At 36.1% G+C, this 14,385-nt stretch overlaps 1 protein-coding gene across 1 annotated transcript in view; it reads right to left on the reverse strand.

Annotated features, from left to right (window-relative positions):
* USH2A (usherin) overlaps nt 1–14,385 on the reverse strand; it is a 678,599-nt gene that overhangs the window by 102,094 nt on the left and 562,120 nt on the right. Inside the window, exons 58-59 of the mRNA XM_032872913.1 lie at nt 5,925–6,083; nt 4,245–4,407 (exon numbers count right to left, since the gene is read on the reverse strand). Of these exons, the coding sequence (XP_032728804.1) occupies nt 4,245–4,407; nt 5,925–6,083 (322 nt within the window). The remainder of the gene's footprint in view (nt 1–4,244; nt 4,408–5,924; nt 6,084–14,385) is intronic.

Consider the following 14,385-nt stretch of genomic DNA (forward strand, 5'->3'; position numbering starts at 1 on the left):
GGCAATCACCTATTTTGCCATCAGTAGCGGACTGGTTAAATAATACAGACTCACATTCATATAATAAAATATAGTTGAGTCATTAAAAGAAGTGAGGTGTGTGTGCACGTGTGTGTGTGCACGTGTGTGTGTGTGTGCATCCATGCCCAAGGAAAATTGGAGAACAGCATGCAATATGATTCTTTTTATGAAAGGGAAACTATAAAAAGAAAGCAGAAATATTATGTGTATTAAAATTAATAGTAGTTACTTTCATTGATGGAAATTTTATGTGCCTCGGGTAAGTCGTATAGAAAGGATGAATAGCCTTTTTAATATTCTGTCCTGTTAAAACTTTTTTCCAACAAAAATATTTCTAATAATGGTCACTAAATTTTTATATCATAAGGCCAATCCTAATGACATCAATTTCATCCATGAGTGAATGAAGTCTTCCATCAATATTCCAGACAAAAAGAATCCTTTTCTCCTGTAAACTTTCTGATAAATATTTATATTTTTCTGGTAAATATTTATATTTTCTGGTAAGTATTCATATATTTCTCTCTTTTTTTGTTTGTTTGCTTAGTTTGACTTACATCTCCTACTATAGTAAAGGTCCTGGGTAATAGGACTCGGATCTCACAGCAGATATGAATATTTCTATTTATCCATATATCTATCACCTGTCCATCATCTACCTACCTATCTTCGTCTCCATATCTATCTTTCCACACAACATGAATCGATTGTATAAAAGTTTCTTCACTTTTGAGTCAATGCCCTCTTATTTTAGTCAATCAGCTTAATTTCCATTCTAGAAAATTCTTATTTGCAGTTTCCTGCTTGGACAAGTCTTCCATATCAACCACCCATCCTAACTATCTCTTATCTTATCCTTCAAAACCTTACTATTTAAACACTCAAGAAAGAGTTCATTATTCATTTCTACTTTACAGTAGAAGGTATCTGTATATATATTTTTTCTTATTGCACATCGATCAATCTCTGTATTTGTTCAAGGAGACCGTGTATGAGAATAAACCTCCTGCGGCTTTGTCTCTATTAAAATGGTGGGAGATCATTTCATTAAGTGTTTTGGGAAGTCCCAAGAAAAAGAAATATTTGATGAATTTTGTAAACGGAAGTCAGACTTTGTGGAGGGATTTTGCTTTTACAACATTATAGATATAAGACAGAGGGTAATACCGAAAAATCGTTATTATAATATCCAAGTGGACTATGAGGAGAAAACAAATGCTGAAGATGGCCTTGTCTATATACTCTGTCAGTAAACAGGTTGAACAACACTAACGTCAATGTTGTCCCTATTGTCAGAAGTGTCTTTTATAACTCCTTTCCTTAGTGAACAAAGTAGCCTAAATCAAATAACAAAGTGACAGATAAACAGAACAGAAGCAATCACATTAATAATCATATCCATCCTAGATTATTTTGTTTGCAAAGTCATCAATACCCCTTTATCAGCACAGATGCTTTTCAGTAGGATGATATCTAGAGGCAGTCTTTAAACAATGGAAGGAAATTACTGAGGGGAAGTGATTTAAGGGGTTAGAGAGAGTAGAGTGACAGGTATTTTCAAAATGGGATTGGCAAATTGGCTTCCTGCAATTTAATGAAAATATCTTCCTGGGCCAAACCCTGTCTTTGGTTTGAGCTAAGTGTGTTTCCTTTGGTGGCGATACAAGAAAGAGGAGGCAAATGATGAAGCAGGGATGACATGCCATAACCTCCCCAGAAATACTGCAGGCTCGTGGCCATAACTATAGAAGGGGCTCTATGTAGTCCCAGAATGAAAAAGAACTATGTGTCTACATTCTATTTCTGTCCTTACAAATTTCTGATTTTTTTTTTTTGTAGCTATCGAAGAAAAATTTGATATTGTTGTTGTCTAAGCACATTTAAACTTCAGCTGAAATAACCGCCAAGTGATTCATGCCTATGTAGGTGAATATAACGATTGTATCTGGAGCCCCAGTGCGCCATTTTCATTTCACTTTAAATAAAAAACAAAATGTATCTATGTCAGTCAGTGCCCTTCTGCTGTACTCAGAGGTATCAAACAGGCTACAATTATGATTGTGAAGTGATTGTGTCACATTGGAGGAAGGTTTATTGCTTTTGAGTCTGCTAGGCAGTAACACATTCTGTTTCATATTACTCTTTATATCATTGTTTGGCTGTGACTAGAATAATCAAATGCCATCAAATGCTGTCAAATTCAATTTACAGTATTTTTCATTGAAGCGGGCTTTCTGCATTCTATTTCCTGTTTTCCCTCTCTATAGCTGCCACGGAATAGTCACTGAAATCATGAGCTTTATTTACAAAACCAACAGACTGAAGCCACGTCCTGCTCCATAACAGATACTTTATTTCCCTTTATTCAGAATTGGAATTTGATGTGCTTTTCTCATACAATTAGCATTAAGTAGATGAAAGAAAACTCTTCCAAGAGGATGGGCATCTTAGAGCCTGCACTCATGAGCTTAGCTTAAAATGTAAATTCGCATTAGCCATTTTTACGTGTTCGTGTGTATTTGAATCAGAAATATTATTCTTCAAATTAATGTTGGCTGAGGAGACATTTGACTTGCTCTTCTTTGGCCATGTCATTTACGTAACTAGAAATGCAATAATACTTTCTCCTTCTATAATTTTCCTACAAACCCTTACTCATCACTGAAGATGGACCTGAATCAAACGGTTTTAATATCTGAAGTTGAAAGAGGAGCCTGAACTAAGTTTCCCATTTTCAGGGCACAGGACCAAACAGGGGAAGGTGTGAGACTGCTGGAGAGACTGACAAACCATGAGGGGGTAGGGGTGAGGGTCTGAGCAAAAATGAGTTGTTTTCTGTTTGCCTAACGTAAATATGTGGCTTTTGGAATCGAGTTTTCAATCTGCAGATCCCTCATGTCTGCTGGTATCTTTCTTCCGTTGTGTCTTTTTTGTCTTAGACAGTTACGGTCAGGAAGTCTGCGTCTCCTCCAACCCCAGTTCATATGCCAAAGTCCAAAACCCCAAGGTGATGGCATTGGGAGATGAGGCATTTGGAAGGTGACTGGGACATGAGTGTGGAACCTTCATGGTGCGATTAGTACCCTTTTAAAGGGACCCACGGAGGTCTCTAGTTGCTTCCACCACAGTGAGGACACAGTGACATGACAGCAGTCTGTGACCCAGGAAGTGGACCCTCACCAATCATGGAATCTGTCAGCACCTTCATTTTGTATTTTTCCAACTTCCAGGAAAATAACGTGTGTTGCTTCTAAACCACCCAGTTTATGCCATTTTTGTTATAGCAAACTGCAGGGACTAGCACAGAGAGCAAACTCTCAGGTTCTTTGCCTCCTTGACTCTCTTCCTGTTTGACTTTTGCCTTCTCTCCTCTCTTCCTCCTTCTCCCTCAGGGTTTCTCTGTCATTCTTTTTCCCTCTCTCTCTCCTTCTCCTTCCTGTTCTCTCTTCTCCCTCCCTCCCTCTGCTTCTCCTCCTCATTATTCATTATTTATTTAAAGAAAACACTGAAACTATGTGCGTGCAGATCAGGTGAAACCTGGATCAGAAGCGCAACACCTTTCAACCCCAAATGTCCATTGTTCCTCTGTCTCTCTGTCCCTCCCTTCTCACTCCCTCTCTTTTCTTTCCCTTCACTCTCTCTTTCCTTCTTTTCTTCATTTTAGGGGGATATATACTTCACAAATTCTGCATATCATGGTGAACAGCAGCTGCATTGCTATCTACTGCATTCCCATCTACCCGGCTGAGTGGAAACTCCTTCCAACAGAAGGGGAACTGCAGAATCGAGCCATTCTTTCTGCAGATGGAAAACACCTATTTTTTGAGGATAAAAAGGTTTTTCCAAACTCCACATAGTAGGTGATGGGAAAGATTAGAATTCTGATTGCAGACCTGGTTCCTCCTCTGGAATGATTATGTTCTCTTGGTCAGTGAGCCTCTAGAGGACTGCTCTACCACTTAATCAGAAGTAAGGCCGATGTGCACTATGAGGTCTCGTCCTTAAAGTAGGGCTTAGACAAAAATGCTACATGGTAGCTGTGGTTTCCCCCCCTGGATTATATGTAAAAGCTTCCAATACCAATCTTAGACGTTAGGAGGTACTCCAAAAAACACGAGTTCCCACTTACTCCCTTATGGAAAAAGAAAATGTATTTGATTTTACAGTCCTCAAATAATACACATTTTTAAATAATTTAAAATAACAGTAATAGTCAGTGTTACCTGTGAAGAAAGTAGTTGAGGATGATTCCATTTGGCTTTTTAGGTGGCATCCATTTAACCTCGATGCAAGCCGATCCCAGTGCCTTAAGAACAGGGGAAGGTAGATCCATTGGGGCTGCTTCAGATGTTTTAACAAATGTCCTACTGCTAACTCCACAACTTCCTTGAAAAAAAAAAAAAAATTTGAGTCCTTATGTAATTTGTCAGGTGGGGAAAAGAGTTACATATGCATATAGAAGGATAAGGAGATTATGGAAATCATATTAGCTGAACTTTTGTATATGACCCTTGTACACATATTTTAGACTAGTACTATAAATCTCTAATTTGAATGTATTTATATGTATACATATTTTTTATTATTTACAAACATATTTTATGTATATTTAAATAGGGAATCATTTTTGGAAAATCCATTAAGTAATGACAAATTTTCAGAGGCATAGACAATAATGCTTATGCTTGTCTGAACTGTGGCTTCTCTAGCTTCTTACAGTCCTTATGCCAGAAAGTGATAATGTACTTGAAGATCACTAGGGTGTGCGACCGGTACATCATGTATATTCTTAATAGTATCTTATTTTTGCCAATATTGTAAAATAATGGCCATCTCCCAACATGCAGGAATCAATTAATTTAAAGAATATTGTATCTCCATAGCATAAGATGCTATGGAGATACAGAAGTGGATTTTTTATTTAAATAAAGAAAACACTAGTTTAAAACTGTTGCAGATGCAGAAGTGGATTTTTTATTTAAATAAAGAAAACACTAGTTTAAAACTGTTTCCATGTTGATTAGCTGAAGACCAGATCAGAGAGAGTAGTATCCTTCAAAACAAAATACCTTGGTTTAGTTTCTAGAGAGAAGTGGGCAAACTGACTCACAGTTTCAGAGATGAGGCAAAGCAAAATCACAGACCCCTTGTCCCAATCAGCTCCATGAGAACTCAAGTTCATTTGGACACAGACATTCTTAAGCACAAATAAGATAGGCGTTCCCACCACTCGAGTATAAGATTGGGGCATTTCTTTAATTTAAAGTGGAGCAACATGTTTTATACACCAATATGAGTTGTATATTTTCTTCTTTTATTAACATACGGTGTGACATTTGGAGAGATGAAGGGACTGATAGAGGTTCGTCCTTAAAACCACAGAGATGGATGATTTCATAGACAACTAGCCTATGCCATGACTGAGGGCAACAGCCTGCATATATGAGAAAGAGTCCAGGGAAGCACAGTAAAATATGTAAGATTCATTCAATGTAACTCAACTTCTAAGTAATGCCTCCCCTCAATCCCAAATAAAACTTAAATAAACCAAAGTGCGTACCTTTTTTTTTTTTGAAATTTTCATAATACCTATTTTGTTTTATATTACCAATGATTCCTTTATGTGATCTAGGTGTTTTTCTTTTAAAGGGCCTTATAAAACAAGACTTTGCAAAACCACCATTTTAATATATTTAAATATTCATGATTTAATGTGCAGAAATGCATAATGCTTCACTCAATGCCAGGCTCTGATTTTTCTGGGTAAACAGTCCAGTACAAGTAAGAAATGAAATGTTAGTCTTTGTATTTGAATTGAGAATCTATTCCTTTTTAATGAATTCTTTCATGAAATACTTTTGTTTTTAATAAAAGCCCAGGACAAGTGTCTGAAAGACTTTCACCATTTTGACATGCTTGTATCCTTATCTCATATTGTGTGAATGGAGCCAAATTTTCCAGAAGGATGCACTGATGATGACCAACAGAGGAGGTTAGAGGTGCTACACTTCCAGCATTGAGTAAGACATTGTACTCCACAGGCATTTTGGGGATGAGGATCCCTTCAAAGAGAGAGAGAAAGAGAGAGAGAGAAAACACATATGTATGCTATACAGAATGATCAACAAATGTTTGTCTTTTAAAAACGATGAATCTTTAACGATTTATAACTTAAAGGTATATTATTGCCAAATATAGCACTTAATAACTGCATGAATGTATATTCCAAAAGTAAAAAATAAAACATGGATCACCTCTTTTCAAAAACAAATGAAGTACATATAATAGTTCTATTCAAAGGTACACTCTATGGGCAAATAAAAGCAAAGGCATGTTTCACTTCTTAAAAAATACAAGGCAATTAGAAATGGTGTCATATATTTTTCCTCAGCTTACTTACTCTTAAAGTACATAAAAAAAACCCCACCAGTTTTGCTTGTGACAATAATTTTTCTGTAGGCATTGTGTATGCATCCAGTCTGACACAGATCCTTGACATAATAGCCCATAAAGTATCCAAATCATAGTCTACCTAGAGAATTCCCAGTGCATTAATTATTGAGTTAGGATAGTCCACTCTGTCAGGGAGACTTATGGACCTAAATACATATGAAATTTGGGTTCAAAACTGTCATTTTTCACAATGCTTCCTAAAGAAAGAAGGTCTTGTGAGTTTAGCCTTTTCACAATCTATTCATATAATTAAACGCCTGTAAGTTTTAGTTGGTCATGAACAACATGTACATTTTTTTTTTCAAGGAGAGTATATGAGCTTTGAATGAAGAATATAATGGAATTTCTCATGAGATTTTTCTCATTCATCTGATAGCTTATAACATTTGAGGGTTTAATTACTTACCTTTGTCGCACTTAAATAAGGTTATCTTTGCTGTAGAAGCAATGGAATCTATAGCACAGGACTCAATAACCCTTCAGAAATGAGGCCTAAAACATGAAATGAAGGTTTGCTTTTTGTAGATAGAGCCCTAATTGTATAAGGGTTGGAAGAGCCAGTATAAAGCAGAGATGCTTGGGATTTTGTGTAGGATAGATGAAAATAAGATCATAGTCAGAAGGACTGAACAATTGTTTCCTTTGGAAAGCTGCAATTGTGCTGAACCCAGACTAAGAAATTTTAGTTTAAATAAGAGTCCTTGTTAAATTATCTGTTGTATTTGTTCTAATGACTTAAATTACCGCTGTTCTATCATTGATTCCTAAATTCCTATTTTTGGCTTTTTATCTCTCTTGCATTCCTAATTTCTATTTTCAGCAACCGACTTCACAGAGACCTCAATCTCAACAGGTCCAAAGTGCAATCACTGTATTTTCCACTCCCAAATCTGCTCTTCTTGCGTTTCCTTTCCATTTTCCTATGCCGAAGGCCTTAGAGTAAAGCCTTAGGGTAAGACTCTTGGAGTCAACCCTGCTTTCTTTCCTCTACACAGTTGCAGCAATAACCCAAACGAGAACAGCCATCTCATTGCGTTCCGGTTGCATGCAGGACAGGGTACTCCATAAAGTCAGGGGCTCTGTTCTTCTCCCCAGCGTAGTTTCAGTGCCTAGAGTTTAGCACAAAGTGGCAGCTCAATAAACGTCAGTTTGAGTGAATGACTGAAATCTCAGGACAATATTGTAAAGCAAATGTTACTGCATTTTTTTCAAGACAAGAAAACTAAGCACCTTGTTCCAGATTGCCAGCTGATTACTTGGGGCAGTCACACTTGAACTCAGACCCATCTGATAACAAAGCTTATCACTCTCTATTTATGTTCTCTCTTGGTAATGGAAACTTGGATTAGGACAACTGGGGAAAAATGAGAGGATAATTTTGAGACAACATGGGTAGCCAGGCAGAACAGTTATTGAACACTGATTAGAGGGAAGAAATGGAAAAATTAGAATTCTCACTGATGAAACTAAATTATAGGTAAATATTTGAAGCTCTGAAGGGTAGATTTCTGAAACTGAGATACACATACCCTACACACTTGTGGATTTCTGTCAAAGTATTTTCAAAGACAAGGACAAACATGGCACCTCTTCCTGGAATGCCACTTTGACCTTTAAAATTTGGGAAATGCAAGGCTTCCTTGCCTGAGCAAGGGAAACCAGCAGAATCCCACTTTTCCTTGTTCACAAAAATTTGGTATGGAGTTTTCTTCCTAAAAAGTCCCAGACTAGAAAATTAGATTGGTACCTAGTGATCAGAACTTTGACTGGTGGGTTATTGTAACTCCATAGTCACCTCAGAACTAACTAAATGACAGCAGAAGTTTATGCTGACATAATCAGTGTGTTGAACAAGTACAAGTCCTATTTGTGATGCAATCAAAACACCATCTAATATGAATTGCTCAGTATTGCTTTAAAATTAATTCATCATGGGTAATCTTCTGCAGACACAGGATGAAACTTTGACTGGGCCCACATTTCTGCTGAATCTCAGGTAGTAGACATTTCTATGTTATTTTTTTTTCTATGAAGAAAAAAGATACCATGACAAAGATTAATGGCTAGAAAATGTAAATAAATTTATTTTTCTCTTTAATGGCATCGTGAATACACATACTGGGCTTATTTAGAAGATACTCTTTGAGTCCTAATTCCCAACTATAAGACGAAACTGGAAATGGTTTTACTGCTCCCAAAAAGACTGCTCTAATTAAAATGAAGTTTGAGAGTTGGATGCAGAGAATTGATTATAGGGACCATTTGAAGCTCTTAGTCCATTAATGGGTGAGGAAAACCCATGTACTACATTAGAAGTAAAATAAAGAGCTGTATAATCAGGCTTTTTTTCCCCACTAAGAATGTTCTTTGGAAATTGTTGTTCCAGGTAGTAAAAGAGATTGAAGACTTGATCAGGGACCCTCTCAGTTTGTAGTTTGACCTCTCAGCAGGAAGAAAGGCTAATGGAAATTTCCATTCACAGTATCTTGGAATGTCACAGTATGCACTTCCCATTTTGGCCATTTCTCCTTATTGTTACCCTGACATAGTCTGTAAAACGGTGGGGGGAACAAGGCTGCTGTTTGTACCTGCATATTTATAACACAATGAACACAGAAAGAATTGCCTGGACATTGAACTTATTGGGGTCAGCTTTCTCTAGAGTGATCTAATATCCTAAAATATAACAGCATAGCACTCTTTATCCAAGGAGATAGGTAAAAAAAAAAAAAAAAAATCCCTAATGATAAATTATAAAATACATTATTTTTTGGATGAAGATAAACACATTGGAATACAATGGCAAATTTGTATGAGTTTTTAACCTAAAAAGCAAGACCTTAAAGAAATTGCAAACTTATGGTGATTGCTTTCGGTGGTTTCTGGAACTCCTAGGATTGATCGCACGTTCATTCTGTCTTCTCTGTTCCTGGGATAGATCTTATAGAAAAAAGTTTGACAAACACTCATTTGAAAAATATTCTATCATTCTTGTTGAACTAGACAAACCACAGAATGGAGTCAGACAGATCAAGTCACTTCTCTGCCCTTATTTGTTTCTGGTAAATTACTTAACCTCTATGAACACTGGTCTCTTCATCTGTAAAAGGATGATAATAATAGCCACCTCATAAAGAGCTATAAGGATTAAATTAGAAAATGCATGTAAAACATTTTAGTACATTCCTGTGAATAGAAAGTGCTGAGTTAATGACAGACATCTCAGCAAAACAAAATGAAATGCACCAAAATGGGAAAAAAAACGCACATCTCCGACACTATTTTATGGGCTCTCAAATGCTCCAAACCCACCTTTTCTAAAAAGTAAAGTTTCTATTCTAATTACAAATAAATGTTATATTCATCTAAGTAGATCTCTTTATAACAATATTTTATCTAGGTTTTTTAATGAATACTTGGATATGATCAAGTGTATTCCTACGAAGATATTTTTCCATTCCTAGCAGTAATTTAGAAACAGTCTTTCTGTCAATTAATCTGAGGTTGCGCTTTACTGAATGTCTTCCTCTGTACCTACTGGTCTGCTTTCAATAACTTCTCTGCTTAGAAGGACAGGACTCCTAAGGGGTCAGGGAACAAAACTGTCTTTCTGCTACATTTCAAATACAGACATTATCTTGATCTAGGTTTCAACATGGCTAGTCAAGGCACGAACCCAGAAAATGTATTTTTTCACATCTTGGTTAATTGGAAATAAATGTCCTTTACATATACCTATGAGGTGCTGAAAGAGAAAATGCTCCTTGAAGCTGTGAGCATGTCAAACAGTGACATGTATTTAGGAAAGAGGGCCCCTCCACTGTCATAATTTACATGACTGTGACATGAAAGGCTCCTGTGTTCCTGCAAACCCTACACCATCTGCAGAGAGTCTGAAACAACCTAGCCCCCTGGTATTCTGATGACTAAATGAAATGAAATGGGCATATTTGTTAAAGTCAGCTGGGAAGCCATACGACTTGGTTAGTTCCCGAGTTCATAAATTTATGTCAGAGCAAGAGGAGCAGTGGAAGCTCAAGTGAACCAATTTACCCTAAGTGCAAATGGCAGTTTTGTTATTTGGTGTCAAAGTTACCAGTCCCACAATGACAAGCTGCCATAACACATTTTCTTGTTCACTAAAGAACAAGGATTTCGTTGGTTAATATTCCTCACAATGCTCCTTTTCATAATTTACAACAACTAGATGCTGATAGGTTATTTAACATTTATGAAGTTAAGATGTAATCAGAAAAACCCTGATTATCTTTACAAATAAAAAAGTTAAATTATTCAACTTTTTTTTTTTTTTCTCCGTGGCTTCATTTCACAGCAGGTGCATACTTTACAATGGGACAAGTCAATCAAATAATCCTTTTTTAAAATCTTTTTTTAGGAGCTGGAGCAGGAACAATTCTAAGAGGAAAACTATTAATTCGGTTTGATAGCTGCATTTGCTTCAAAACACTGGTTGCACTTAATGCAATGCTTTGAACAAATCAGCCTAAATTCTTTGTTGCATAGGTAGGCATATCTCGGTTATGCCCTTTTGAGGGTTTGGAAGTGAAACAAGACTCTCTTAAACACAAATCCGTAACAACTGTATGGAAATTTTACACAAGTTCATAGAATAGTGGTCATTTTATGCCCTTTCTACCTTAATAGATAGTAGAGTTCATGACAGGAAGGACAATGTCTCATTCTTCTTTATAACTCTCAGGGTGTCTAGCATTATACCTTGCCCCTGAGTGGGGGCTCAGCAAATATTTTCATGTTCATTAAAGTGAATAGATAATTCAGTATACCCAAAGGCTAATGAGTTATATCTCATGAAATTTTAAGCTATAAATAAAACACTCCTACTGGGTTAGTGTATGAGCTGCTCTTAAATTATATTGTCCTCATTCATATTTGCTATATTTAAAGCAAAACTATTTTTTAGCTTCTGAACTGGATCATAGTAGAGCTTAGAAAAAAATTATTTGTTTTCTGCATTTTTTTATGTAGAAAAATGATGAGAAAATAGCACAGTGATTTTGATTGTAGAACTTGGAGTCAGATGCCTTGTGGGTTGGCTCCAACATATTTGTGATAAATAACCTAGACAAAATAACTAAAGAGTATCTAAATTGTTCTCATTAGTAAAATAGGCAAAACAATAGACATACTATATTATACTATACCATCTGTATTATACAATAGGACATACTATATTATACTATACTATATTAGGTTGTTAAAAACATTAAATGAGATACATATTAATTTCTTAGAAAACTGCCTACTACATATTAGAACTCAATAAAATTCATTAAATAACAAAAGCAAAGGCAACAAAATAAATTGACAAGTGGGACACATCAAACTAAAAGGCTTCTGCACAGCAAAGGAAACCATCAATATGAAAAGGAAGCCTATGGAATGGGAGTAGATATTTGCAAACCATTTATCTAATAAGGGGCTAATATCCAAAATATACAAGGAACTCATGCAACTCAATAGCAAAATAAAAAAGACCTAATTAAAAAATAGACAAAGGCTACAAATAGACATTTTCCTCCCAAAAAGACAAGCAAATGGCTAACAGATATGTGAAAATGTGCCCAGCATCCTTAATCACCAGGGAAACGCAAATCAAGAACCACAATGAGATATCACCTCATACCTCTCAGGATGACCATTATCAAAAAGATAAGAGATCACAAATGCTGGTGAGAATGCAGATAAAGGGACTGTTGTACGCTGTTGGTGGGAATGGAAGCTCATATTGCCAGTGACAGTTTACTATGGAAAACAGTATGGAGGTTCTCAAGAAATTAAAAATAGAACTACTCTGTGATCCAGCAAACCTTTTTCTGAGTACATATCCAAAGTTCATGATATCATTGCCTCACAGAGATATCTATACTCCCAAGTTCATTGCAGTATTATTTACAATAGCCAAGGTATGGAAATGACTGAAGTGGCTTTCAATGGATGGATGGATAAAGAAAATGTAGTAGAGATGAAATAGCATATTATTCAGACTTAAAAAAGAAGAAAATACTTCCATTTGCAACAACACGGATGAAACTGAAGGGCCTTATGCTAAGTGAAATAGCCAGACAAAGACAATAACCTTATGGTATTACCTATGTGTGGAACCTTAAAAAAAAAAAAAAAAAAAAAAGAACTCATAGAAACAGAGTGGAATGGTGGCTACCAGGGGCTGGAAGATGGGGGAGATAGGGAGAAGTCGGTAAAAAGGTACAAACTTTCAGTTATAAGATGAATAAGGTCTGGGGATCTAAGGTATAACATGGTGACTATAGTTAATAATACTGTATGGTATAACTGAAATTTGCTAAGAGAGTAGAACTTGTGTTCTCACCAAAAAGACAAAAAATAAATATGCGATATGATGTTAGCATTAATTAACTTGATGGTGCAAAACCTTTCACAATTATATGTCAAATCATCACATTGTAATCTTTAAATGTATTATAATTTCTTTTGTCAATTATACCCCAGTACAGCTGAATAAAGATTTACTATGCTAAACAAAACATAAGTCATTGAAATGAGTTTTATACTTTCTTCTGAAATTCAGCACTACTGTCACTTGGTTTTTGCACTTAAAGAAAACTGAAAGAATTGTCAAAGTTGAATCATCCCAGTTAAAGCAAAGTAAATTTTTTTAGGGCACTTAATGCCAATTTTGACTTTAAATAGATATTATCTGATCTAATACACTGCGGTTGATCAGCTAACTGAACACCAATATGCCTAAGGTCTTTAGATAGGCCATATCGTGGCTAACTACCCTTTAATCAAAAATTGGTTAATAAAAAGCATTTTTATTCCTAACCAATATTTTTTTTCATTCCTAAGCAATATTAATTGAAATGATTTTTCAGAAGAACAGTTGCTAATTGTTTTCTTTAATGGACTAAGAGATAAATATGAATGGACACACACCAGTACTTCGAGATTATGCATTAAACCTAAATAACTCACCATCTTTAGTGAGGAAATGTGTTGAATGCAATGACATTGTTAATTAGAACATGATGAAGGGCTAGAACAGTTCAAAATACAGTCATCACCTTGATAAATTAGAAAGACTCCTCATTACCTTCAGAGTTCAAATAATTTTGAGCGTTTGGATTCTGAAATAGCAGGAGTATCTCTATTCTTATCCTGAGTAAACCATTTATGTTCCAGGAACAATTTGCTTCTTCATTTTCTGTGATTTTTTTACCCATTAGTTGAACATGTATCCCTTACTCTGTTTAAATACAAATGTGTAAGTCCTGACCTGAGGTTGAGAGCTGGTACGAGGTGAGAAGGAATGTTTAGGAATCAGCTAGGCGGGCTGCTGTCTGTAGCTTGAATAACAATAGGCAGCTTCCAGGCAGTGTGCACTAAATGTGTACCATGCTACTTCACGGACTTCATATAAAAGCAGTACAGGGTGGGCATTTGATACTCTGTTTCACAGACGAGAAACCTCAAGTTCAGAGACATTGTGGAACCTGCCCAAGGTCAGGGGAAACTAAGTGGTGGAGCCCATTCCACCTAGAAACCAGTACTCCTTTTTCAGAAATAAGCGAAAAAATTATGCATCCACAAGATGACATATAATATTTTGAAGATATGTGTATGTGTCCTGTTTGTCTCTAAAGAAGAAATATGTATTTGTATGTGTGTGTGTGTGTGTGTGTGTGTGCGTGCACACATGTATGTATGTTTAGGGGTGAGTTAGTGTGGAGAGAGGGATAGGTTTCTACAGGAAGTCAAGTGTTTGAATAATTTTTTAAAAGATTTTATTTATTAATTTGATAGAGACAGAGAGCACAAGTAGGCAGAGAGGCAGGCAGAGAGAGAGGGGGAAGAAGGCTCCCAGCTGAGCAGAGAGCCCAACGTGGGGCT

This window comes from Lontra canadensis, unplaced genomic scaffold, assembly GCF_010015895.1.
Source record: "Lontra canadensis isolate GAN:19392208 unplaced genomic scaffold, GSC_riverotter_1.0 scaffold46, whole genome shotgun sequence".
In the NCBI taxonomy this organism is placed as follows: Eukaryota; Metazoa; Chordata; class Mammalia; order Carnivora; family Mustelidae; genus Lontra; species Lontra canadensis.